Here is a 27,421-nt window from a genome sequence, read left to right as displayed (position 1 = left end):
TTTCCATCATAGTCTGTATATAAGAAGTGGACATAGTCACCGTGACGTCACCCATTGGTTTGTGGACTGCTGTCCTGAAGCCTTGAATTCGGCATTTTGCCCGTTGCCATGTTGTTTTTTTGCAACCAGAAGTGATACGAGAGGATGGAGCTAAATACAAATGAACTCTGAATAAGACATTTTTGGACGACCAAAATGTTACAATTAACTTTCATGAACTGAAAACACACTGTGAAAGAGTTAAAGTACCGGACAACGCCATGGTAGCGACCAGTCAATCACTAGTTAGCCACGTCCTAAAGCATCCCCTGCTTTATGGTCTATTTGACTCTAAATGGGACCATAATTTACTAAATGAACATCATGCTGTATTGAAGAAGACTTGAAACTAGCGATTGAGACCATAAACTCATGTTTACAATGTTTACTGAGGTAATAAATCAAGTGAGAAGTAGGCTCATTTTCTCATAGACTTCTATACAATCTGACTTCTTTTTGCAACCAGAGGAGTCGCCCCCTGCTGGCTATTAGAAAGAATGCAAGTTTAAGGCTCTTCTGCCTTTCTATGTTATACGAAGCCAAAACACAGATTTTATACATGAAATGATGCAGGCTACGTAATGGTCAAGCTGGCCTATGTTCAGATAATTTCCTCTGCTATGTCTCTGTCACCTCCTCAGATAATTTTGCAGGCCTGTAATTAATAGTGGTGCAGTTCAACAAGCCCACCTTTTGGTTTATACGTCATTGAACAGTTCGGTTTTGTATCCCTAGTAGCTTAACATGTCTAACAAAAAGGAATAAATAAGGTATAAAATCCACTCTTTTATTTAAATCCCACAGATATCTAACCAAATTCTTAGCTAAGCTAAGCGACTACCAAGACTCAAACAAGATGACTCCCGGTAACATGGCGATTGTTCTCGGCCCTAACTTGCTTTGGACGCACACTGAACCGTATGTATTTATTTATTTGTTCTTTCCTTAAACCTATCATAGAAGGGTTATACTGCAGTTCAGTTCTCTCTCTTCTCTCCAGGAACATGACGGAGATGATGACGACGCTGTCCCTGCAGATTGTTGGCATCATTGAGCCCATCATCCAGCATGCTGACTGGTTCTTCCCTGGAGGTGGGATCACATACTATGTATGTAATATTACAGTCAGGATGGGCACCATATCTATTTTTCTTGATCTTCAATCATTGTAATTATATAATGGGATTTTAAAAGAAACACTGTAGGATATGACCCATAACTTTGCCAATCCAAATTAACAAATTAAAGCAGTTTTTCAGAACAATTAGTGAAAAACTTGGTAAGATATTAATATACTTAATTAATTCCTGTTGCTCAGCCCTATGCATATGATGATACCTTGTGATCCTGCACCAAAATACACCATACAGCCGTACAACAAACCAGCTGTAACACAACAACATACATGAAGCATAATAAACTGTTGATGAGTGCTGTACACATCATGGTATCTGAGCTGCAGCATCATGTAACACCCAACTTAGGGCAGCAGTTCATGCTGCGTTTGCTGTTTGCTCGCTATAATGGACCACTTCCTGTTTGCACATGTCTCATATACAGTGTGGAGTTACAATAAGATGTACACCAGCGATTTTTCTAGTTATATTCCTGTTCATATTTTGTTACTCTGTGGAGTAAAATGCAATAAAGCACAATCTTACTCTCTCTGAAATAAGCATTAAATTATGCACCATTATAGTAATGTATTTGGTGAGTAGGACAACACATAACATCATGGTGTGTCTCCTTCTCCCTCAGATATTGAGTTCAACTTGACGGGCAGCTACGGCAGCCCGATCCACACCAACCACAACTCCAACTACAGCTCCATGCCCTCACCGGACATGGAGCAATGCGAACGCAAGCAGCAGCACGACCAGAGCCGACGCCCGCTGAGCGTCGCCACTGACAACATGATGCTGGAGTTTTACAAGAAGGATGGGTATGATGCCAAGTGCATCTTTCTGCTGCCCACATCTCACTCTCTTTCTCTCACTCTCTTTTCTCTCTCGTCGCCACCCACGCCTCCTCTCAGGCATCTGATATTTAATTCTTATATTTGAGACGGGCAGCACAAGCACAAAAAGCACTAAAGTTTTCCGCTCTAGACCCTCCTGTCAATAGTTCCAGCACATACAACCCGTATTATCCTGATTCATCAGGGGAAGAGAGTCTCATTTGAATACGTGGGGCTGAATCGCCTTGAGTGGCATTGTCTCTATGGCAACGGGTCTCCGATGAAGGGCTGCTGGTTACCTTCTTTTTTTATCAGGAAATCTTTCTCCAGTGCTATCTCCCCATCCTCCCACACCCTGCTCCTCCTTCACAGTCTGGCTAGCACGTCACCTGGCCTGAGTCATTCATCCAGCTGGTGGAAAATCACTGGCAGAATTAGAACTGACACCAAAATACACCCCCGCCAAATTAAGGGAAAAGGCTGTAATAGTATAGGCATTGATCTAAATCTTCTGCATCCCATAATCAGCAGCTATCAATACAGGGGGGATAGAAAATAGCTTTTATCTGTTTAGAGTAATGAGCAGCCTGGGATAACGCTCTGTCTGTGTGTTTGTGCGTTTCTAAGAGCAGACAGGTTTAATTACAAAAAACAAGTCTTTAATTGGACGATCCTTTTGTCCAGCTCTCCTTAGTTACTGTTGCTAGGTCGGAAAAGCTTTGAGAAACCGGCTGTGTGGTTCATGGATGTTCTGTTTAGAACATAGTTTCTGGGTGTCAGGCAATATAGCTTCAAGAAGCTGACAGCAAGGACTTGGACTTTTCCAGTCGGGATGCTTGACGTTGTGTATATTCAAATAAATAACACCAAAAGTTACTTCAGGAACAGAGGAACGCTAGCCTGGATCTTTTCTGGCTAACGATAATTCATGTACTTTTAAAAATATGTCAGCTACCAACCTATATCCGATATTTTAGTGTCCGTCCGAAACACAAATTGCATACTAAATCCGGTGAAATATTACAATATGCAAATGCTGGTCGCTACGGCAGCATAATTATCCCACAATGCAATGCGGTAGTGATGACAACGTTCATAACGGACGTTGACGGACAGCTCTGTAACATCGATAACGCTTCAATTTAACTGCAAGTATAAGATTTCCCTTTGCTAGGCGTAATATATATTTTGAATTAGTTCAGACTTCGATTCTCACAAATCGTCGATTTGGTCACATGAGGTTGGTACAGGTTACCATGGTTACACACCTCCATCCGGCATCCAACGTAAATTACTGCTCAGCGCGTCCGAAAAGAAACATACTACTGTTTATTCACACAAAAGTATGTTGAACTATATTACAGTATATAGTAATGTTACCTTTGAACAGACGTAGCATATCTAAGTATAACAGGAAGTTGACTGAGGCTCTGCCGGGTACAAGCTTGCTCAACTGTTATTGGAGAACAGAGCGAAAGGGGGCGGGACTTAAGAAAGGTCAATTGGCCCTCAGTAGATAAGTGCGGGCTGGTTATGTGGCCTGACATCCTCTCACCTCTCTACTCTTACCTTCCTCTATGGATCTCATCTCCCCATCATCATATACAGTGTACTGTTGTGAACCTGTCTGCATTACTTCTGACCTCATATCCCTTTTGCCTCTCTTCCCCTTACTAACGCAGCATTAGGAAGATACAAAGGTACCGTATCATGCCTATTTTTCCCCTTCTTCTTTCCTTACCACCCTCCACTCACATCTTTCTTCATCAATATTTATGACTCTGGATATGTGTGTTTCGTCTCCAGTATGGGCGTCCGGGTTATGGACACCTCCTGGGTGTCTCGTAAGGGCTCAGCCACGCTGGCGCGCAAGACCTCCTCCACTCCTCCGGGCATGCAAGGCCCCGGTTCTCCAGCGGACACTCTCATCCCAGAGCAGCCCGGAGAGCTTGCCACCTCGCCGTCCGCGACACCGCCACCTGGAGAGAGGGTTTGGTAAGTCACAGTGGAGACGCTGTCCCCTCCCTCTTCCTCACGCATCCACTCCTGTTCATTTTTACTGCCATCGCCATCATCATCATCATCAACTTTCTCTGCTCTGTGTGATCTTGGCTGTTTTAATCCCATTCATTTGCAACTGCTCCATGTTGTTTTTAGTGTCAACGCCTTCATGTCTCATTCTGTTATTATTATGATTTCTCACTCTCCACATGATTTGTCAGGTTCATGTCATTGTGGGTAAAATTCACAAAAGGATAATGAAATTTTTTGACTCTAACTCTGAAGGGTTTTAGTCCAAATACTGTATGGAAGTTTTGTTTCTGTACATGCCACTAAGCTTCAACCTGCAAGTCCTTTGCGAGCATGCTAATATTTCCAATATCCCATTGTTGTGGCTTGGCTTTCTCAGCTTTGGTCGTGAATTATTTCCTTTTCTGTTGACACTCCAACTGATTTCACCATTTTTATTTATTTTTTTGCGTATGATTATCATAGTTAAACATGAATAATCACCTCATGGTCGCTGCTCTGCCTGTGTGGCAGACAAGATAATAATAATATGGCTTCTTTCTGGCTTGGCTGGCTTTCCCCTCCTCTCCTGTGGCTCTTTCAGCCGATGAAAGGGTTTTGTGTCTGTTTCACGCTGCCCTGGGCTGACTGCAGGACCTGCAATGCAAACAAGTCATATACTGGAGGATAAGGGCAGATAGGGTTTCCATATGCAGCATCAGAGAGGAGATAGTCAGTCATCAGCTTGATAATATTGTAAGCGTGCAGACCAGCACTTTGGCTCCAGAGACAGATCCTCACAGCTCCATGCAGTGTGCAGACACAAGGTGATCACAGAGGGAGTCCTACACACTCTTTTCCTTTGGCAATAAACTTTCTTTTCCTTTGCTGTTTCTTTGTGCTTGTCTTTGTATTTGCACTAAGCTGACTGTGTGCTAAGCTTGGTGCCCACCGCCCACCCTAAAATGCAATTTTTTTTTCTCTTCTGTTTTTGGCTACGGACCAACTAACACACTAACACCCTAATCATCCAAACAGCTTATCCTATATCGCTCCCATGCGTCTCCCTGTTCAATCACTAGAGCTGTTTCTCTTGTGCTGTTTATTCTCTTAATATCTACAGCTCAGACAACGTGTCGCCCAATCGGCCGGACACCTCTCATGCCCACCCACCCCCAGGGGAGGACCGGCCGCCCCCCCCTTACCCCATCTCCTCGTGCCACGTCGCCCCGCACCTCTTCTACCCCAAACCCCCGCCCTGCGCTCGCCCCGTGGCACCGGGTCCAGAGTCCCAGCCCCCCGCCTCTCCCCCGCCCCCGCTGCGCTGGTCTGGCTTCACTCCCCCCGCCCCGCCCCCTTCCTCCTCTTCCTCCTCCTCCTCCTCGTCACTTGACATCAATTCGAACCCCAAGCCCAGCTGTCTGCATTTCCCCAAGCACAGCCCGCCTGGTGACATGTCGCATGCTCCCCCGCCAGACACTAATGCTTCACCACTCTACATCAAAACCCCCTTGGTACTATCCCGCCACGACCAGTCCCTTGGCAACCCCCCTAGCCTCCCTTCGTCCGCGCCCCCGCCCCCGCCGTGGGCTGCCTGCCCATGTGCCCGAGAGAGAGGACCCCCCAGGCTGACTAGGTAAATACAACACACCCACGGCCACTATGGATGCATCACAGAGTGGCATCTGTATCTCTCCTCTCCTCCAGCTCGCTGGCTCATATTTGCTTTTTGCTTTTTTTTCTCTCCTCCTCCTCCCCCTTCAAATTACATACCTCAGATTCTGTAACATTCAGGTTGTCGAGGGATGCCTCTCATGGGGGTTGCCTAGCAACAAAGGATGTTACTGGCTTATATAGCGCTCGGTTTCATGCTGGTATTGAGTAGACGATAAATACATGGACGAGGCTGCATATGGCTATCAAAAAGCATATGAATGTATTTATTCTACAGTTTGCAGCAATTTTTTTACTAACCAGCTGAAGGAAAAAGTTAAAGATTTTTAAGGTTAGTAATGTAGCACCGTGTATAAGCATCTTCCAGCTTGTCCCAAAGTGCTGAGTTTGTACAGAGTGACTGTGGCAGTTTCCTGACTCATAAGTCTGTGGTGTTACAACCACACAGGACAGTGTGAATCATTGCAGCAAATCTTTGTCGGCGATAAGAACAAGCTCGACTTGATAACGCTCCCTCTTGTGATTTGATAGCTCCATGACTTCCCATCCAGATGGATTATTTTGGGGAAAAGACGGCTCAAAGAGACTGCAGGAGATTGCAGTTAATTAGATGTCATATAATCCAAAATGTGTGAATACTGTACTGCAGTATCTGCGCTCTTTGTGGGTGTGAGTTCATATGAGTTTTGCGACTATACTTGTCTATATTATTGAGTATTATCCTCATTCCAGACATTAATTATCTTACAGTGAGAAGAGACTACAGAAAAACACACAGTATATCAAATTCCCATTACTGATGACTTATAACACAATTTGCTAAGAGATAGTTAATGCTGATCTTAGTAAATATAAAATATATTTAGGGGTTTCCATCAAACAAGATCAGCTAATTAATCTGTTCATACAGTCCATTAGTAAACTAACTGATCCACGAAGAAGAGATGTATAAGGGGGGTCCTTGATTAAGTGCACTCTATTGGTTGTTCTATGATTACAGTACATTAAAGTAGGTTTAGATTTACTTGCTCATATCTTGTTACATGCAGCATCTCTACTCTATTTTCTGTGCATCCTCACTACTGTCTGTTAGGAATAAAAACTGAAGTAAATTGAGGAGTTTTTTTGCCCAAAGAAGCATTCATGCTACCTCTTTTGTTGCTGCATACAAATATGTACACCTTCTGTTCAGCTCAGCGGCGTTTTGATCAGGAATCCAGTGTGAAATCTTGTGAGAGATCCCAGCTGGGCTGAAGTTGAGACTCTCAACTTCATTTTTTTAGATCATTATAAGCAGCTGTATCTACAGGGAGGAAAGGAATTCAAGGTTTTGATTTTTATATATAAATATCTATGTCAGAAAACAACATGAAAAATTGACCCAATTTCCTGGTGTTCTGAAAAACATGCCTGGAAGCTTCTTCTTTTTTACCTCCCTTTTTTATTCTATTAAAACTAAAATGTGCTTTTTTTTATAATCAGTGCATCATTATTATATCCATCTGGATGCCAATGCCATCTAACTTCATTATTTGAATAAAAAAAATTCCATTCAGAATCCCTGATTTGTTAATGACAGTTTGATCAACGAAAAAGACAAAAACATCACAAACTCAACACTAGATGCTCCGTCATCTTTGTTGTAGTTTTAAGGACTTATGTGCACCCTTTGTGTCTAAAACTGTTAAATAAGAGGTGTTTAAAAAGACGTGACACCGCCAAACACACTGCTTACTTTGATGTATCCTTGTTTGACATCATTTTCTGGTTAATATTTGTGACACTGGACTTAAATAAGGTGAAACACATATAAGTGGTGATGATGATGATGATGATGGTGGTGGTGGTGGCACTGAGGTAATGCACATGATGTATACTGACAGTTAACAAACATACTATATCTGGTTTTATTCACACACTAATGTCTTCTTGTCTTTTGCAGTTCATTGAAGAGTAAAGAGCTCTCCCCTGTAATTGGACACAAAGGCATCCAGGTGGCAGGTCCCACAGTCCCCCCCAGCTGTAGTCCTCAGAGCAGTAGCCAGTCCCCCCACTCCACAGAGCACAGTCCACACACCCTGCGCAAAGGTCAGCACCTCTCTCAGTCTCAATCTGAGCTTCAGTTTAAGAGGATGTGTTTTAATTTTTACCAGGAGACTAATGTGACTGTGTTGTGTGTCTCCAGGTTCCAAGAAGTTGGCCCCTGTGCCTCCCAAGGTCCCCTACAGCCAGTCTTGCGGGATGTCCGACCAGTCCACAGGTCAGCCGTCACCGGTCAGCCTGTCCCCCACACCTCCTAGCACTCCCTCCCCTTATGGACTGGTCTGCCCTCCTGGGCAAGTGCCCCCATCCTCCCCCGGGCAGACCCCATTAGGGGCGCCCCACTCCCTTTCGTCCCCGCCCTCCCTGACCGGAACGCTCACCAAGTCGCGGCCCGCCCCTAAGCCCAGGCAGAGACCCAGCCTGCCCCCTCCTCAGCCGCCCACAGCCCCCCCTGGGTTCATTGGTTCGGCCATGGCCCCAGTCCCCCAGCCCCTGGAGCAGGGCCTCCTGGATGGACTGTCTCCCGGGGAGAGCATGTCTACAGGTAAACATCAGCCCTTGGCAACAACACCCCCTCCGCCACCACAGGTGGGGCTGCAGCGGCCTTCTCTCAGACTCGCTGTGGCTCTGTCCAACGGAGACGGCGGACGAGTTTAGGACTCAGTAGGACTTGTAGATATAAAAAAATAAAATCCCCTTTATTGACTGTTCCCAAACGAATGTCTGAATGAATAAAAGTTGCCTTTTAGACACAGATGCCTGAGAATTATGTAAATATTACTGTAGCGAGCTCCTTGACTGACCTATGTACCCATTGCTTGTGTTATGTGATGATGTTTCTGGGTAATGTGTGGAAACATCAGAGAAGCATAGCTCGTCCTGCTTGTATGGAAGTTGCCATTAGATTCATCATGTGCTCTCTGTTTATCTGTGTTACCCAGACCCTCACTCGGCAGAGGTAGGTCAGAGGCTTACGCACCGGTCCAGTCTCTCTAGCAGGCGTGGAAACCTAGCCAGAACAAAAACCCCACATTATATCTACACTATGATGTTCTGATGATGAGGTGTTCTGTCATTATATACCAATCATTCTGTCACTTTGCTATATTTATCATTCTCTTGTCCCCTCCCCTGCTACTATTGTGTACCCTGCAGCTGTGTGAGGCCAGGGATTCAGTGTGGGCTAAGTGTGAGGGGGACTTTTAGGGTAAGCCAGACCGTCCCCGCCCCCCATGCGCTCCATCTCACTGCCTGGCCTCGTGCTGTGGCTGCCTCTGGGGTCTCCTGCAGCCTGCCTCAAACATACATAGCTCTCAATTAGAAGATATTCCATATTTACTCTTGACATTATTGACTCTATGCACGGTGTTGCAGTTCAACGATAATGCATGGCTTAAGGACTTCCCAGAGTGCACCACACTGCGCTCACATTGCAGACGCCGTCGCTTACAAAGGTCCATCTTAAAGCCCCTCCTCCTTTCGTTGCCCCATTCCCAGCCCAATGCCAGCAGACATCCCCCCACTCTAACGCGCCTGCCACCGGTATCGGGGCGCCACAGGTAACCCTCCTCTGGCAGGTTCATCGCTTTTTTATAACCTCTGCTCCCTCTTACTACACCGCCACGCTCCATCCCATTCCTACACAGGAGTATAGTCACCAGTCTCTGCTTGGACCTGCTGCTTTCAGTAAATGCAGCAGCACATTAGAGAATATTTAGAGCTAATATCCGGTCCTCATGAGATTTCCATCGTTAACTTCAAGCCCACTTGGTGTCTTGGTGCCATTTTTTTTCTCCACAGAGTTCCACACACATCTTGTTGCCTCTGTGTTGGTTTACCCGACCATTGTTGTGTACAGTAATGTGTCAATGTGCAGTCATTTTGACCTGTTTTATCTGAAAATATCTGTTGTTGTTGTCTCAAAAGACACAAAAAAAGCTGTGACATACCACACTATAGTCGCTCCTTCAGGTGTGACACACTGAGAACATCCCTGTGTAGAATGTGAAGCACATGTAAATCCACTGATTACTTTAATCAGGATCACCATATGCCACTTACCATTGAGTTCAGACTCAAAACGATTAATATTATTTCTGCTCTCTTCCGTTTTTTACACCTCATTATCATCATCATATGCCCTCTCCTCCTCCTCCTCCTCTTCCTCCTGCTCATCATTTCCATTTCCACCATTCTGCTCACCACACTCACCTCTCCCGCCATGCTCACCATTAGATATCTTCAATTATGAAATCCCCTCCATCAATGTCAATCTGGACAGCCTCATCGATGAGTTCAGCGGTGTCCCTTGCAGGAGGTCCTTGGCAGTGGCAGACTCTCCGGAGGGGGACGCTGTGCCTGAGGAGGAGCCACAGAGCACCACTCTATGACCTATGACCCTAAAGGCATCACAGCTTACCAGCACCCCCGTGGCTGTACATACTCTTTAACTGTCGCCACCAAGGCCTGACGGAAACACCAATTGGCCTCACCAATGCCCACCTGAAACCAGAACTCATCTGCTACAGGCTGCAAAGAAACTCATCTCTTGCAATTGCTCGCTAGTACATAAATGTGACAAAAAAAAACACCAAAATGCCATAGTGGAGGAACAGTTGCCTTTAAGAGGAAAGACTGGATGACATTAAAAGATTTTATTTTTTTTTCGCTTTGCTTTGTTCATCTTTGTTGTTTGATGCAGTGGTCTGTATTTCTGTGAATTTTTTTTTCTTTTTGCCTTATTAGAACATGCAATCAAATTGCAATATGATATTCACAAGTTGTGCAACTTTTGGTAAGGGAAACTCAGAGCCTGACGTGGTTAGGAGCATCCTCAGGGTGAAACAGAGAGAGTGGTCTTGTTATATTGCTCACAGGGTATTGAAGCTTTGTGCACATTAGGGACATGCTGAGCCGTAGACAGACAGGTGTTGCATGCGGGATGAAATGCAGTTTACTTCTTATCGTCACACCCAGTCTTTACTTCCCCTCTTCTATCACATATTACAACTCTTTATCTGACATTTACCTTCATACAGGTAAGCTCACTTTAAACTCACTTTATACCAGCACAGTATGAGAAGAATGTTACTGTAAATTATTTTCTTTTTTTGACGAAAGCACCACGATGTGTTTGCATGACAAGCCAATTATGAACAAACTGCTTCGAATCAAGGGCCTCAGAGTGGCAGTGTTTTATTTCGTGTGAGTGTTTTTCTGTTGTCGTTGTCCTTGGAGAGTAAATTTAGACCGCCCACGTGCTGTTACAGTTTGATGATAACGGATGGATGACTACACTGCCTTTAGGTTCGTATGATTCTCTCTCTTAAAACCTTGTTTCAAGTGCTTCAGGTTCAGTGACCTTTGACCCCTAGTGTAAATAAATACAAAGACTGTACATAAATTGATGTATATAAATCTGAGAGGAAAAGTATATGTAAAATGCATATCTTGAATATATATAATAATAATAATAATATATGTGCTGATATTTATCATGTGTAGAAAATGTAATGATTTAAAAAAGTTGCTGTTATTTTTGTCCCTGCACACGATGAACAGGTTTCACTGTAGATTCATGATGTTTCACTTTAAATGACACCAGGTAACAATGATGCTGCAGCAGAAATGCAGAATTTTGTTTCTGCTAGAAATCAATTGTGTTTTTTCTAACTCTGTCTCCTGAGCTTTGGCTTCAAACATGCTCGAGCACTAATGAGTTGCACAACGGTGCCCTGTGTTTTTCCTTCTTTTTCTTTTTAATCAGCTGTTTAATAGATTCCTGTGTAAATAATTAGATTACTTTTAGCCCTTTCGGACCATTGAATTAATTCATAATGAGGATAAATGCAGTCCTAAGCCTATATTGCTGGACTGACTGAAAAATATTGAATTAGAAAAGCGGATGCGCAGTCAAACGTGGCACACCTGCAAAGTTGAAAATAATTGTGTCCTTTGTTATTCTCACCGCAGGACAATTAATCAGAGGAAGTTCATCCGATAGCAGATGCTGCAGTGTCACTTTTTTTAATCCCATATAAAATGGACTATAATTTTGTCAATTAAAGTGCAATTACAGTGTTTACTGATCCACCTCAGTCCAAAAAAAAGTGGTCAAAGTCGCCCCCTTCCCAAACCTACAGAAAAAAAGCCATTAATTTTTATTGCAAAGCAATTTAATTTCTTTTTTTTTCAGTTTGTTTTATGTGACAAAATGATTAACCTTTCTCCAAAAGTGATCAATGGTATGCCTCCGTGTGTGTTCTCTATGAAGATTTTGGTGGTGTTGATAATTATATTGATAGTTGTGGTGATTATATGACAACAATTTGCAAGTGCCCTCTCACTCTGGTTGTTATTTTGGAACTATAGGCATAATTAATGTGTACTAGAGGTTTTATTTTCTGTGCTGGATCCATAAGTTTATACGAGGAGGCAGGGGTATCTCTATCTCTGTGTGCAGACTGAATGTGACTTCAAACGGTAGGTAGGCTACCTGATTTTGTAATAGCTGAATAAATGAGAGCTTGTGTTTGGATGAAGGTTAATTGGGGCCTGTTGGCATGTATTATTATCAGTGCAGGGCAGTATTACTGTAATGCTTTTGTGCATCATAACTGGAACTTACAGCCACCTAAAAGCATGCATTCATTCATTCTAGGTGTGATTATTATGCTGCTGAAAAGAAGAAAAAAACATCTGTACCCTCCCCTGAAAAAGAAGTCATAATTTCATAACATATCTAATTTTTGCCAGTAACTTTTCAAGAGCATATTCATAGGAGCCACCAAATGGTACACTGTTATATAGTTTTATCAAGCATTTTAACTACTGTAGACCTACGTTTCTTAACTCACCTCACAACCAAGTATGTTGGTCTGAAGCAAAGCTCAATTTGTTTACATTTTGTGGGGGGGATTTTAAATGAGAAAAAAAATCTGAAAAAGTGTCATGCATGCGCTTAGATAGTCTTTTGATAATCCACGTTTTGTGTCAATCACTGTCTTTTTAGGGATTGTAAGAGGGGTAAAGTGGACTCTACAGAATGTGGATCACAATAAAAAATGGTCCTTTCGTGGGGTTTTGAGCAATACGGTAGAGGAGTGGATGTTGCCTGTGGATGTACTGCCTCCTTCTGCTTTCACTACTAGTGTACAAATGAAAACCTGCCGCTTGTCAAGCCCACCATGCCCACCCCTCCCTCCTCTGCTTAGCATATCAAGTGGAACACAGTGTGTACTGTGAAGCCTACCTGCAATCCTTATCAGAATGTCAGAAATAAATATATATATTAAACTCTACATTTTTAATAATCTCACCTGGTTCATGTGGGTTTTATTTCACTGTCTTGTTCTGGAAAAAAATGTCTGTTTCAAATTGGACACTTGATGATCCCAGTGACAGAAGTGTTACATATAGGTATTTATACTTTACTAGAGTATTTTCTGCCACTTCTGCTGTGCTAGATTTAGAAAAATATTGCAATTTTAATCCACTATATTTATCCAGTGGTGGAATGTAACTAAGTATATTTACTCAAGTACTGCACTTAATGCTGTTTATGTGTTGCTTTATCTGTATTAACAATCTAATAATATCATATATCATAATATATCAGTCACAGGGAACATTTTACAGCCGAACCAGTACTTTTACTTTGATGGTAAGTACATTTTGCTAAAACTTCTTTACTTTTAGGATTCAGGACTTTAACTTGTAATGGAGTACTTTTACTTAAAGAGGACCTATTATCCTTTTGTGTTTTTTCCCCCTTTCCTTTGGTGTGTTATAGTATGTTTGTGCAGGTAAAAGGTCTGCAAAGTTACAAAGCCCAAAGTCCACGTCAAAGGGAGTTACTCTCCCCCACAGAAACACTAATCCGGAACTGCCTGAAACGCCTTGCTTGAAGTCCCGCCTTTTCTTCCGTAACGTGGTGATGTCACCAAGTAACAAATTTACATAATACCTGCTTAGCGGCTAGTTTGGCACGCCCTCACACAAAGCAAGTTAGAGCGGAGCTAAAGCGGAGTCCAGAGAGTTCGGTTCCGTTGACCAATCACAACAGAGAGGGCCAGCTGACCAATCAAAGCAGACTGTGGGGGGAGGAGCTCAAACAGAGCGTTTCAGACAGAGGGTGAAAAGAGGTGCTGCAGCACAGCCGGTATGATACAAAATAAAGCGTTTTTTGAACATCAAAGTATGTAAATGTTCTAGTAGAAACCCAAAATGCAAGTAGTGAACCTGAAAATGAGCACAATAGGTCCTCTTTAAGTAAAGGATCTGACTTCTTCCACCAGCGCCTGGAGGTTAATCCTGTCATATAGGAATGTATTCAACAGCATGAGCATATATGCTCACTGGTGGAGAAACCTGACAGCTGAGCAATTTTCCCATTCTTAGTACCATCATAATTTTGACCTGAATAAATTGCTAGTATTATCATTTTTTACCTTTTATGTCTTTGCCTTGAAATTGGGGTACTTTACGTGTTTTTTCTCACTTTTATGGTTGGTCCATCCACTGCCATGTAAGCCACCAACAGGAATATCATCTAAAGAGTCTGACTCATTAAATGAAATTAATCATTATTGTCCTCCTCCCATTCACTGAGAAACCGGCTATGGCTGAAAAACAGCGGTTTCTTCAGGTGTGTAACTTGTAGGACTGGTCCAGCAGGATGGCTGAGGGGTTGCTACAGCAGGAGGAAACTAGGAGTGTGTACACGTTTATCAGGATGGTGACGATACTGACTAAAGCTCATTCTGACAACCAAGTCACTCACTTCATATTTGTTCTATATGTTCAAGAGCAAATTAACATTTGACTCTCTCTAAGAAATCTGTTGTCTTATGATAATTTCTTAGTTTTTACATATACTTCTGTTAAACCAACGTCTCTCTGCTCCATCTCAATCTGGATCCTTAAAACAGAGAGTAGTAATATAACGCCACAGTCCAGCGGTGTATCTCCTTACAGCCAGGCTCAGCTCATCCCTACCTGCTAGTCTATCTCCTCCAGACTGCCATGGGGGCATCAATTATTTCTCACTGAAAGTTTTAAAGGTGGCTCTGTTTACACCGTCTTTATACACACTACAAGGGGGGCCAGACATACGCTGTATAGGATGTTACTGAGGGGGGTCTAATAAAACCACCAACGCCCTCCAATCTGCATATTAAACATGTTCCCACTTGATCAGCGGGTGTAAAATGAAAGTTTAAAATGGAAATTGTGTGAGATTTTCTTTTCAAAATGTCTAACATCTTTCCTTGTAATGTAAGGAGGAGATGAAGTCTGTCAACATGACACCCTGACTGTTATAACAGCGTCTTTGTTATCACACTTTGCTTCCTCGATAAACCAATCATGTCTAAATGTAACCCTTTCTTTTTTCTTTTTAGGATACACAAAATAATCCTGATAGATGTTGTAGCTCTGCAGTTTACAGTTTTACAGTAACAGTTTTTTTTCCTGCTGCTTGGAAACAGTGTATCCAACAACAGAGTAACACAACAATGACTTGAGTTAACAACAACGGGATTATAGGGTTAAATGGTTTTTATTGCATTTCTTTCTGCCAAACCCTTTTTTTAATTGTTGAAATTAATTCAAGATGTCCCACTCTTGTTGGATTAACAAGCTTTTGGGAGTGCTTTGAAATTGTTAAGATTTCTTGCTTCTGATTCCTTCTCATAAAACAGGTAGAACATGAAACAGGGAGGAATGCAAAACAAAAGAGCTGTCAACGCTTTAACCTTTACTATAGTTCAGACTGTTGCCTGGTAATGCACATAAAGGACATAGACAACATGCCTATAAACTCCCAGACTTTTCCTTAAAAAATCAGGGAAGGAAATGACAATATCTTAAAACCATGTTGCAAACTAAGGTATAATTTAACATATTGATTTGTACATGTTCTTGGTAATGCACATAAAGGACATAGACATGCATATAAACTCCCAGACGTTTCCTTAAAAAAATCAGGGAAGGAAATGACAACCATGTTGCAAACTAAAGTATAATTTAACATATTGACTTTTCAGTGCATTGATTATTTACTGAAATGCATCAGATTATGTTGAGACAAATAAACTGCTTCATTGCATAGGATCAACTTCATTCCATGGATGAGAAGATGCTTTCTATATAAATGTCAGTTCATCATTCCCTTATTGGCACTTCATAATTCATCCACATGAAAGTATAATTTAACATATTGACTTTTCAGTGCATTGATTATTTACTGAAATGCATCAGATTATGTTGGTCAGTAAGACAAATAAACTGCTTCACACACTTCATTGCATATAAACTGGTGGATAAACTTCATTCCGTGCATGGATGAGAAGATGCTTTCTATAAATGTCAGTTCATCATTCCCTTATTGGCACTTCATAATTCATCCACATCATCACTATAGGCTATGCCAACAGAATCCAGGGTAAAGTTGCAGCCACCAGTGCCACTACAGTGAACACTGACAGCAAAACGAGCAGGCATCGTGCAGTCGTGCAAATCCTGGTGCGTCTTCTCCTGCGCTGCGGTTGCACCACAGTCATCACCACACTGAGCGCGTCGTCTTCGGCCATGGGTCGACCCTGGGCGCTTATGATAAAGATCTGAGATGCGTTATGACTTGGGCTGATCAGCCTCTGTCGACGGATCCGATCAGACACCCCCATACAGCAGCGAGAGATCCAGGTAACCTCTCCAAGTGAGCTGTCCGTGGAGGCGCGCCGTGCGTCTTGGAGCTCTCTCGGCTGCGCAGGTAGAGGAACCTCCAGAGTCTGAACCTCACCTGGATCCTTGTCCTCTGCAAGGGACAAAAGCGCTTCTTTCTGTTTCTTGAGGAATGTAAGATGTCTGCAGATAGGGCAGACGATAGTGTCTCTGATGGTGCTCCCATCGCTGTGGATGCTGACCAAGGTTTTGACCAGACAGTCGTGGCAGAAGACATGTCCGCAGCTCAGAGTCCTCTCAGTGCCAGACAGACACTCATAGCACACTGGACACTCTTGTGCGTCCTCCTGGCTGTCTTCCTTATATAATGCCATTGTAAAGGAAAATTAACCACTGCAGCAAATTATTTAGACTAAAAAGTATTTTCCTTTTGTGTGAACCTCAGCACATGACTTTCTTTATCTGTGGCTGCTGAGGGTGGAGGCGAGAGAGCTGCATTCACCTTGTAAAACAGGACCTGCCACCTCTGACTGCACTGACTTCACTGATTGGGTCCCCTGGATGGAGGCATCACTGGCAGTTCAAGTGGCCAAGCTGGTTCACATTTCATGTTACTCATACTGCACTATATGCACACTGGGATTCCTTAAATATGGGCAAAACTAGCACATCTGACCAAATGGTGATATTTTCAAAGCTGCAGCTATATGGTGATGACTCAGAAGTGAAAAAAAAAAAAAAGCCATTCACTGTTCACACAGCCTACATTTAAATAAAATGTAGATTTGCTCAAACTCAAGCCCAACAGGCTACAGCAGCTGTCAGTGTGTCAGTGTGCTGACTTGACTATGACTTGCCCCAAACTGCATGTGATTATCATAAAGTGGGCATGTCTGTAAAGGGAAATCCCATAGAACCCATATTCATTCACATATGTTGAGGTCAGAGGTCAAGGGACCCCCTTTGAAAATGGTCATGACAGTTTTTCCTCTCCAAAATTTTGCATAAGTTTGGAGCGTTGAGCCCGCTACAACCTGAAAATCGCAAGTTGCATTAAAAAAATCGTTTGTTAAAGAAATTAGTGGCATTAACTCAATAATGTATGGCTGTCAAAGTTAACGTGATAATAACGCAAACGCGTTATTATCACGTTAACTTTGACAGCCCTATTTGTAATACATTATTGAGTTTGCCCAACTCAAACCAAGAAGTTCACTAAACTTACAAAAATATTTGAAAATTGTTGCCTCCGTTTTTTTTAGTTACTACAGAGTAAAAGTTTTTAATTTAAAATTTATCAGATGAATAATGTATGGCCTTTATGCCCACATATAAGGCTAATTTTATTGGGTTTTAGTCCAGTGTTTTCTGTGAGTTTCTTATATGGGGGCAATAGTTTAAATTATATTGTCAGCTCATGGATTGCATATAAAATAAGCCATTGGTAGTTCAAGTTCAAGACCTTTATTTGTCCCCGAGGGGCAATTGGTTTTGCCGCAGTAGCAAACAACAAAAACAACAACAACAACAACATCTCATCGCAATAAGACAATACACATACTGTACATTCCCACATACTAAAACACTGAAAAGAGGTGAAACCTTGTAGTACCAAAAATATTAAAAGAGTTACAATATTAAGATAATGAAAAGAACAGAAGAGCAGGCATGGGTGGATTTGCTGATAGGTGACACAAAAAATAAAATAAAAATAATAATAATAATAATAATAATCAGACTGTGAGGCAAGAATGCAGTGATGTAAAACAATTAATAAATTAAGGACACATTCCCAGCTAATATTGGCCCCCAAAATAGACTATAATTGAGAAAAATAGAAATAGAAAATAATATTATGGAAGCCTATATTGTCTTGATGTTGCCTTGTACCTGTGTGGTGGTGGTTTCTGGAAAGCATATGCCACCTTGTGGTCACTGTAGTGAAAACTATTTACCTACAATTCTACAGAAGTAATTCTACAGTAAAAAAAAACAAAAGGGTGCAGCACTCTAGTACATCTATTTCTATAGCAGCCCTGCCCAGTTCTGACGTAACGTGAATTACGTCAGCACGTACGTCTGTGTCTGGATTTACGTCGAGTTCCGGGAGACGCGTTGGCAGTTTCCTAAACACCACCTCTCTCATCTCATCTCTCAGTCACTTCAGTATCATCCGAGGCCCTAGCAGGGTAGTGAGGAGTCTGTTGGATGTAACACCGGCTGGAAGAAGACCTTCTGAACACACAAGATAGCTGGACACCGATTTGACATGAGCAGGTACCGGATTTAACCGTGAAAACAGCCCGTGTTTAACTGTGTTTAACGTGTTTAACTGTCGCGTTCAGCCGGTGTGATTACCGAGATGACAGCTCGAGCTCGGGTTTAAAAGCCCACAGATTTAGCTTCGTATGTCTTTCATTTTCACTTTCTATATGTGGTGTTATCTGTTATCTATTATTAACAGCATACAGCTTTAAGCTACTGTTTGGCATTGTCAGTCAACCCACGTAGTAACATCAGATATCCACACATTAACACAACACACCTAGCAGCTAGATGATGACAACCTGATGCTGTTCAGATGTGGCCTCACAAATGTCAGTCTAGTCATCTTTAGGACTGTTTTCTTTTGCGAAAGTGTGTGTACTGTCTGAATATGATGCATGTCAATTGATATTTTTATAGTAAAACCTATTTTTTTTAGTTTTTTAATGATCTCTTTGATAAATAGTGTGATTATTTTGAACCTCTAGTATCTTCCTAGCATGTCCTCCTGCAGCTTAAACCTAACACAAGGGACTGAAATGAAGGGCCCCAAGTCAGGGGATAACACTACACTACCACCACACCCTGTAAAACTGTCATAAATGTCAGTCTACTCATCTTTAGGACTGTTTTTCATAGGCCTCATTATAAAACATGTGGCTAGATCAGTGGAAGCACTTGAACTCTTAGTAAGCACCTAGTCATCTGCAGCAAAAGAGGATGTAGAGACACACAATGTTGGAAAGGAAACTCTCTCTTCACAACCTTTCCCAGTGTGTATATTGTCTGAATATGACAATCAATTGTCATTTTTGCAGTAAAGCCACATTTTAGTTTTTTTTATTGATCACTTTGATAAATAGTGTGATTATTTTTAACCTCTTCCTAGCATGTCCTCCTGCAGCTTAAACCTAACACAAGGGCCCCAAGTCAGGGGATAACACTACACTACCACCACACCCTGTAAAACTATAGGTCTGATTCACATTAGAGCAAACCAATAAGAGTACAAAGAGGTATTTGACTCACCCCTCTCATAGGCCTCATTATAAAAAATGTGGCTAAGTTCAGTGGGAGCACTTGAACTCTTAGTAAGCACCTAGTCATCTGCAGCAAAAGAGGATGTAGAGGCACAAATGTTGGAAAAGGAAACTCTTTCTTCACAACCTTTCTCTGTCTGTATTTTCCATCATTTCCATACCATCTTTGCCGCCTGACCTGGTATTGTTATAACTGACAAATAGATCCAGGGGTCAAGCTGACTCCGCTCCAAAAGGGATGCTGAAATGAGAGATAACAGGAATTGTCATTTGTTCTGGCAGAGTCTCAGCTGTTGACCTGTTAGGTCATGTAACTGAACCCTTTTTTGTCTCATTTGAAGTGATGTATCGTGTTACCAGTACAGCACCAGTGTGTCCACATCTGTCCTAAATATGTGAAATAGCTTTGGTAGCTCCTGTCATTGGTCAGTGGGATGATAAATAGCCATGATTATCCTAATAAGGCCTTAGATCTGAATCACCATGGAAACAGTTTCCTGTTGCTCACTCCTTGTGAAGACTCACGGGGATCAATAGAAATCACTGCATCCCATTCAACATCCTAAAAAATACAAATCTGCTATGTTTTGTTAGATCACCTAATAATTCTGTTTTCTGTATGTAATCAGAGGAAATACTTTTATTTGTTCTCTGGAGTTATTAGATGGATTTGATATACAACTAACATGTTACGTCAGTAGCAGCTTGGGAACATTTCCCGCTCTCCACCCACGGGGTATTTTGGCCTTGAGTTTCCTTCGTCATTTCCAAAGTAGTGTACGGACACGTGAGGCGGGTAAATTGTTGATGACGCCATCTCAGAGGAATGTTTAAAGGGAAGAGCCTCTCCATCCCTCTGAGTCTAGACCGGCTTGGCAAGGAAAATAACACACACACCCCTCCTCGCCTAAAGCACAAGACAGGCTAGTCTGGTCAAAATAACACTTAAACTGTTGAGCGTAGTTTGCCTGACCTTCAGTCCTGTGTTTCATCCACTAGATGTCTGACCTATCTGCAGGAAATCCTTATAATCTCTGTTCGGATTATGAATATTCCTGGAGTTTCAGCAATGGGGAGTGTTGGCGGGGCGGCAGCTGTGTTTCCCCCCCCCCACGCAGAACACACACAGCGGCTCTTTCCAGATGTGTTTTTTTTTATAATTTCCTGAAATCGTTGGTCCACACAGCTCACAGAGTGAAGCAGAGTTTATTAGCTCACCAGAAAAGAGGAACAACCGTCTAGTAAAGTGTTATTTCTGCAAACAGGAAGCAAGATGAAAAACACGGTTAAAACTTCTGAACTAGGCTACAACAGACAGCCTTCATCCATTCGGCATTAGCCACACTTAATTTATCGGTTGCCTTTTAATGAATTAGTTACGCCGACATCACATGAGTTGAGCTGTAAGGTTAGAAATGTATTAATAAAGGAGGCACACTTCTACTAGGCTAGGCGCTGGATATCATTGAGGCTGTTCACTCATAGTAAGGCTTCCCATGTTGGCCTCAGTCAGTTTAACAAAACCCAGCTTCTAAATAATTGGGTGACTTTCCCATCAGAGTCAGAGTCAGTGATTCATGAGTAACTAAGGATGATATGACCTCAGAGCAGCAGGAGGACATGGCATGTTTGTCACTTTCCAGTAAAGAGAGATATATTATCTTCTCCAGTGAGGAATGAGAGAAATGTTTCAATCTTGATTTGCCTGTTTGTTTCAGCACTGAGATAAGAAGGGAATGCACTGTGCATGATTCTACACGCCAAAGGATGCAAATAATGAAAGTGTTGTACTGTGTTTGAGCCACCTGTTAGTTTGATTTTTCCACTATTCAACGCTTGTTCCACTTTTTGCCCCTTTCACATGTACTTTTAGCTAAAGGAAACTGCTGTGAGGCTAATAAATATGTTTAATCTTTAATCCTCAGGGTGCCCTGACATGGACAAAGAGATGATTCCCAAATTTACGTCAAAGGATGAGGAAGTCGACTACTGGAAGTCCCAAGCCCTCAAATATAAGAAAAGGTAGGCAGTGGGCTTTACTTCTCATATGACTTAGAAGTTAACATGTCTGATTTTCTATATTTATGTTCTGTTGTGTTCTCAGTTGCTGTTTGCCCTACTAAGCTCATTTTGCAAATTGGGTTATGTAAAAAATGTGTCATTTTGTGATCTGTCTTGCAAAAACGTTGAACCAAATAACAGATGGTGTCAACCCCCCCATATGAAATAAGCACACACTCCAAACCGCAGGAGGCCAACTTTGTTTTAAAAAGTTGTAGTCGGTCACTCTTACGTAATAGGCAGCTGTTATTATGCTGAATATGTAGTTTTGTAGATGCGTATAAAGTTTCGACACCGAAACCGGTGTTTAGCCATATAAGGCGAATGACCAGACAGGCTTTTTCGAAATCAGTGCCCACAAACATCTGCGGCTTGCTCGGGAGGAAATGACTACATCTTTGACTTCTTAACTACGCAGACCACAGGTCTGTGTTCCTGTAGGCAGCAGCGGTGCATGTGAGTGTGTGTGTAAATCTCTGTTTGAACTGTGTGTTCTATTTGTGGAGTCGGGGCCCCGTCGTACTCTCAAAGGAACCTGCACAGAGAGGGTTAAAGTCCTGGTTGGTTTTCTAAGAAATTCCCGCTGTGGGTACAGAGAGGAAAAAACCTCAACCCATGGAAAAAAGAACTCACAGTGGCTTGTCTCACACATGTTTTGCTCCATGTATTTTCTCAGGATCACTTGTACAGTACTGAAAAGTTATCTCCCTGAAGTGATATTTTTAAACTTCACTTTTTCCATTTGGTTGTGACAAGGCGACATCATACAGTTTATGACTATCGCTAAAAGATTTGATAATATGTAATGCACTTCCATGCTCTTCTACGCCACACATCATTAAGAGTGTTTTTGGTTGTTTAAAACCAGGAAATGTGTGAGAACCTGACTGTCAAATAGAGAAGTTATAGGGCCCAGCGTGCTGATGAAGCAGCAACTGTGGCATTTGGTATGTGTGGAACGACCCCGGCACAACAACTGATTCATGGATTCCAGCGCTCCGTAGAGCCACTGTGAGGGCCATTATCCCAGCACAAGTCAGCTGATCTCAGAGCAGGGTTAACCACAGTGTCATCGTGTGTGTGTGTGTGTGTAACCACCCCTGACAGATTACATAAAATCAGATCTATTTTTTCTTCCTATTCCACGTTGAATTGTTTACCTAAATTAATCTACACATGTCAGAACTACATAATGAGTTATCGTGTGTGTTTTTAGATTCTCTACATGTGGCCAGCCCTGACCAGCGTGTACACACACACATCCTGTTTCTTAGCACACGTCCTCATCCTGTTCCTGTGGCCTCTCATCATTTTCTCCTCACCTCTGACCTTTAACTTCTCCCACAGCTGAGGACTCGTGACAGCAGGTCTGTTTTTCCTGAGCTACTTCTGAACCGTCACAGTTCAGCTGTCTCTTTAGAGCTGTATATTTAGAATGCTTAACTCGACAATGCTGAGCCGTGCACCGTTTCCTGTTTGGCACAGGCAGAGCTGAAGGTTAAAAATCTACAACTGGGCTTTTCATGCAGGTTTATTCCCGGCCGTTGGAGATATAGCTACTAGAACATGCCCGAGCCTGGCTCATCTTACGGGGACAAAAGCCAGTCAGTTTTCTAGAGCTTCTGCCCGCAGTCATTCAGCCAGTCAGCTATACAGAATTGAATGGTGGACAGTGGACAGTGGACAGGGTAGCTGGTAAATGACAATGATCGTTTATGTTTCCCCTCTGTGTCTGTGCCATGCAGTTGCTATGATGCCCAGGAGGAGCTGCAGGAGTTCCAGGAAGGGAGCCGGGAGCTCGAAGCCGAGCTGGAGGCGCAGCTCGGCCAGGCCGAACACCGCCTTCGAGACCTCCAAATTGAAAACGAGAGACTGAAGAACGAGGTGTCCAACCTCAAGGTAACTAGTTTATTTGGGGATTTGGCTCGCTTTGACTGTCTCTAGGTCAGGACACCAATAAAGTAATTTGTGGTTACTTAAGAGGTTATCTGAGCTCTGTTAGATCCTGGAGCACAAGGTCCAACATCTTGTTTTTATGTTAGGTGTTAAAAAGGCAGGCTCTTAGGTAATCCTCCAGCACTCCTTAATTGGATTGGCAGAAAATAGAAAAGTGCAAGGACAAGCCTGGTTCTTTATCACTGCAGGCATGAACGGTAGTCACATTCATTCAGCGTGCTCTCGTCTGGAGATCAAGTTGAACAAATGACTGTGAATGTAGAAAAGTAGTGTGATGTTTCAAATGGCCCAACATGTGAGCACGATCGCTGCAGCTAATGCTAAAAACAAACTGCGTGAATGAACCAGAGCTGTCATGGATCATGCTTTCCTGTCTTTGTGCCTCAGGAACCACGATACAGGCACGCTAACTGTACCGTAAAGCACCACAGGGCCTCCCTAGACAACAAAGAGGCTCTTTGAAAGTGAAATAATGTGTGGAAGATTATCTTTACTATCAGTCTTATGATTCACCATGCTGTTATTTATTGTATAGTATAAAAAATGGAACTTTCACACTGCATGCCTCAGCAGAAGGAAATCAAAGTGGATTTTTTTTTTTTTTTTTTTTTTTGGAACAATAGGTCTTTTTGATGTCCTTGTTTCTCTACACACACTCACTCCCATGCTCCTTTCTCTTCTTCACTCTCTCTATCAGGACAAGTTGGAGCATCAGTATGCACAGAGTTATAAACAGATTTCTATGCTAGAGGATGACCTGGGCCAGACACGCAGCATCAAGGAGCAGCTCCACAAATACGTCCGAGAGCTCGAGCAGGCCAACGATGACCTGGAGAGAGCCAAAAGGTCAGACTGAATTCTAGCTGTATTTAGATTTTATAGCGACTGGACCTACTGTAATGTTCATAAAAGGTTTTAACAATCAACCTCTACGTCTGTGCAGGGCAACAATAGTGTCTCTTGAGGACTTTGAGGGCCGTTTAAACCAGGCCATTGAGAGAAATGCCTTCCTGGAAAGTGAACTGGATGAGAAGGAGTCTCTTCTAGTATCTGTGCAGCGGCTGAAAGACGAAGCACGAGGTAAAGACACAAATCCATTCTGCCCATTTGCAGGCAATATGTCATGTGTGTTAGTGGAGAAGTATTTCATGAGCTTTCTTCTGCAGACCTGAGACAAGAGCTGGCGGTACGGGAGCGGACTACAGACAGGATGTCAGCACCCAGCTCACCCACCTTAGACATCGACAAGATAGATTCTGCAGTGCAGGCCTCTTTATCCCTCCCAGCCACACCCGTAGGAAAGAGCATAGAGCACACCTTCATCAGCCCAAAAGGTCAGGATCTCGCTCTTTATTGCACACGTGAAATGGGGAAATTCTCTGATATGTGTTCTAATATCAGCTTGTGTCCTTGTGCAGGATTGACCAACGGCTGTGGCAACTCATCCCTCACTCCTTCTGCAAGAATCTCCGCTCTTAATATTGTTGGTGATCTCCTGAGGAAAGTCGGGGTAGGTGTTATTCCCTTTTAATTTAACTCATAATTACATTAATTGTGCAAATACGTTGCAGAACACTGAGGAACCAACACAGTCTCACAGCAGGTCGTGATATAGTCACAAAATGTAATCTATTTGATTCGTGTACATAGACACGAATTTCCTTTTTTCGTGACGCTCAGCACGACTTTCAACAACGTATTCTTCGTGCTTTTTCCTACGAATGTTTATGATAATGATGATGATGATGATGAAGCTAAACACAGATTGTTTCTCCTGTTTTGTGACTAGGCGTTGGAGTCCAAAATCGCCGCCTGTAGGAACTTTACCAAAGACCAAGCAGCACGAAAAAATTACTCGACAGACAACGGCAAACTCATCAACAGCAACGCCACAAAGTTCTCTCACTCTCTACACACCACTTACTTTGACAAAACGTGAGTCTTTTTAGCAAGTTCTTCTCCCTGGTTTTGTGCATATTTGTTTTTGCCGTATGTATATGGGTTTGCTAATACTGTTCATGTCCAACTGCAGGACTGTAAACGGATTGGACCCCAGCTCCTTGACCTCCATCGCGACATCCAGAGCCGTGTCTCCACCGGGCATGCTTCCTCTGAGTGTGTGAGGCGTCCCTACACCACATTAACCTCTACTGAAACTCCTATCCACCCAACACAACGTGGGAATCGAGAGGACACTTGAAAGACCGTTACATTGTGTGCTAGGTGTGTGTGTGTGTGTGTGTGTGTATGTGTGTGTGTGAAAGGAAGAGTGATGTGTGCCTGTTTGGGATTGTGCACTTTTTGAACGTGATGTGTGGAATAGAGGTTCGACTATACGAAGCCTCCAGTTTGCAGCTCCAAATGCATCTGTGAGTAGGTGCACAGTCCTGTGCATATGTTCCTACCGCATACTTGCATGTGCCTAAAAGCTGTACTGTACTGCGCTTGTATGAATGTCATTGCAAATGCGTCGCTCTCTAGATGTCAACTCTGAAGTGGCACCGTTATATTCTCAGTTCCACTGTTCATCTGAAAACTACTACCCCCCGACAAAAGGTCCTCAACAGACCACAGCTTCCTTCTTCTTTTCCTCCTGTATTTTCACTTAAATTGCACATTTAAGCTAATTTCAATTTAGAATGTATTATATTTAAAAAAAGGGATGTGTTCATATGAAATAATTTATCTCACAGTATGCTTTAAAATGCAATATTTCCTCTTTGCTATTTGCATGTGTGCATCTGTAATGTGGGGCTGGAGAGGCGTAGTTGGACCCCATGTTCACGACTGAAGTGAATGTTGATCGTTCAAAGCCATGTAGCCATAGTGCAGTCGTTGTCTCTTGTTACTGGCTACTCGCTGTTATTCATTTGGGAGTAGTCTCCATGTTAAAGGTTGGAAATATCAGCTGGTTCTGTCCTCTGGGTTAAACCTGCACTTAAAACAAACTGCTCCTTACAGGTGTTGCTGCAGTCGAGTGTTTTCCTCTGTGGACATCCATTGACCTTTCAAGGGAACAGTTTTGCCTTTTTCTTTTTTATGTTTATTGTATTTTTTTTATTCTTGTGATGGCTCATTTACCTCATTCTGATATAATGGCAATTATCCACAGTGGATTCGTACTATTAGTAGGTGTATTTGGCTTTAAAAAACTCACACAAATGATACTTAAACTGATTCAAGGAGCCCCTTTTGAGACGGTCTGTTAACTTTGGCTGGTGTATGAATTCATGGTCCGTTGTGGCCTTTGTCATGCAGCACATTTGCTGATTTTTTTGTGTGAACTTCATGTTAGTTTGACTTGGATTTTTAGCAGGTTGGATATTGGCAATGCATTCATTTTACATGCCAAAGTTTTGTCTAAATCCATTTTGCCCACACATTTCTCCTTTTTGTCACCATCTTGAGGTATAATTTGAAATCTTTAGTGTTCATTTTGATAATATGAGATGTCATTTTAGGCACTCTATGAGCCCTGTTACTCAAATGTGTTCTACAGTCAGTGTATATAGCTTGTAAGGATGGTATTTTTGCGTACCACATTTGTACATACTGACATTTGGCATTAAAGTCCTATTTATTTCAGATTCTGTATGGCATGTTCAGATATTGAATGGTTAAAGCCATTGTATTATGATATCAAATTGTTTGTCAAAAATTGTTTAAGTAAATAAAGATTGAGATGACAAATATA

At 42.4% G+C, this 27,421-nt stretch overlaps 3 protein-coding genes across 10 annotated transcripts in view; 2 read left to right on the top strand and 1 right to left on the bottom strand.

The window, feature by feature from the left end:
* Positions 1 to 13,040, top strand: part of arhgap44a (Rho GTPase activating protein 44a) — a 33,397-nt gene extending 20,357 nt beyond the window's left edge. For 2 of the 8 annotated variants that reach the window (XM_074656523.1, XM_074656522.1), the window contains exons 14-22: positions 844 to 957; positions 1,040 to 1,131; positions 1,798 to 1,981; positions 3,679 to 3,696; positions 3,803 to 3,991; positions 5,130 to 5,642; positions 7,623 to 7,768; positions 7,866 to 8,267; positions 9,959 to 13,040. In XM_074656523.1, the coding sequence (XP_074512624.1) occupies positions 844 to 957; positions 1,040 to 1,131; positions 1,798 to 1,981; positions 3,679 to 3,696; positions 3,803 to 3,991; positions 5,130 to 5,642; positions 7,623 to 7,768; positions 7,866 to 8,267; positions 9,959 to 10,113 (1,813 nt within the window). In that variant the 3' untranslated portion in view covers positions 10,114 to 13,040. Of the gene's footprint in view, positions 1 to 843; positions 958 to 1,039; positions 1,132 to 1,797; positions 1,982 to 3,678; positions 3,697 to 3,802; positions 3,992 to 5,129; positions 5,643 to 7,622; positions 7,769 to 7,865; positions 8,474 to 8,878; positions 8,931 to 9,958 lie in introns of those variants that run through there. The other 6 variants (XM_074656527.1, XM_074656525.1, XM_074656526.1 and 3 more) reach the window with 6 other exon arrangements.
* Positions 13,041 to 15,826: 2,786 nt separating this feature from the next.
* LOC141781023 (RING finger protein 222) lies at positions 15,827 to 16,838 on the bottom strand. Its single transcript, XM_074656538.1, has one exon. The coding sequence runs from the start codon at positions 16,777 to 16,779 to the stop codon at positions 16,147 to 16,149; it is 633 nt and encodes a 210-aa protein (XP_074512639.1). The 5' UTR covers positions 16,780 to 16,838; the 3' UTR covers positions 15,827 to 16,146.
* Positions 16,839 to 18,510: 1,672 nt separating this feature from the next.
* On the top strand, positions 18,511 to 27,419 carry ndel1b (nudE neurodevelopment protein 1-like 1b). The gene is made up of 9 exons (XM_074656506.1): positions 18,511 to 18,682; positions 21,636 to 21,732; positions 23,517 to 23,670; positions 24,425 to 24,573; positions 24,671 to 24,807; positions 24,894 to 25,061; positions 25,146 to 25,237; positions 25,517 to 25,662; positions 25,760 to 27,419. The coding sequence occupies exons 2-9, from the start codon at positions 21,647 to 21,649 to the stop codon at positions 25,848 to 25,850; spliced, it is 1,023 nt and encodes a 340-aa protein (XP_074512607.1). The 5' UTR covers positions 18,511 to 18,682; positions 21,636 to 21,646; the 3' UTR covers positions 25,851 to 27,419.
* The last annotated feature ends 2 nt before the right edge of the window (positions 27,420 to 27,421 follow it).

This window comes from Sebastes fasciatus, chromosome 13, assembly GCF_043250625.1.
Source record: "Sebastes fasciatus isolate fSebFas1 chromosome 13, fSebFas1.pri, whole genome shotgun sequence".
Lineage (NCBI taxonomy): Eukaryota > Metazoa > Chordata > Actinopteri > Perciformes > Sebastidae > Sebastes > Sebastes fasciatus.
This window is presented reverse-complemented; position numbering and strand designations above follow the sequence as displayed.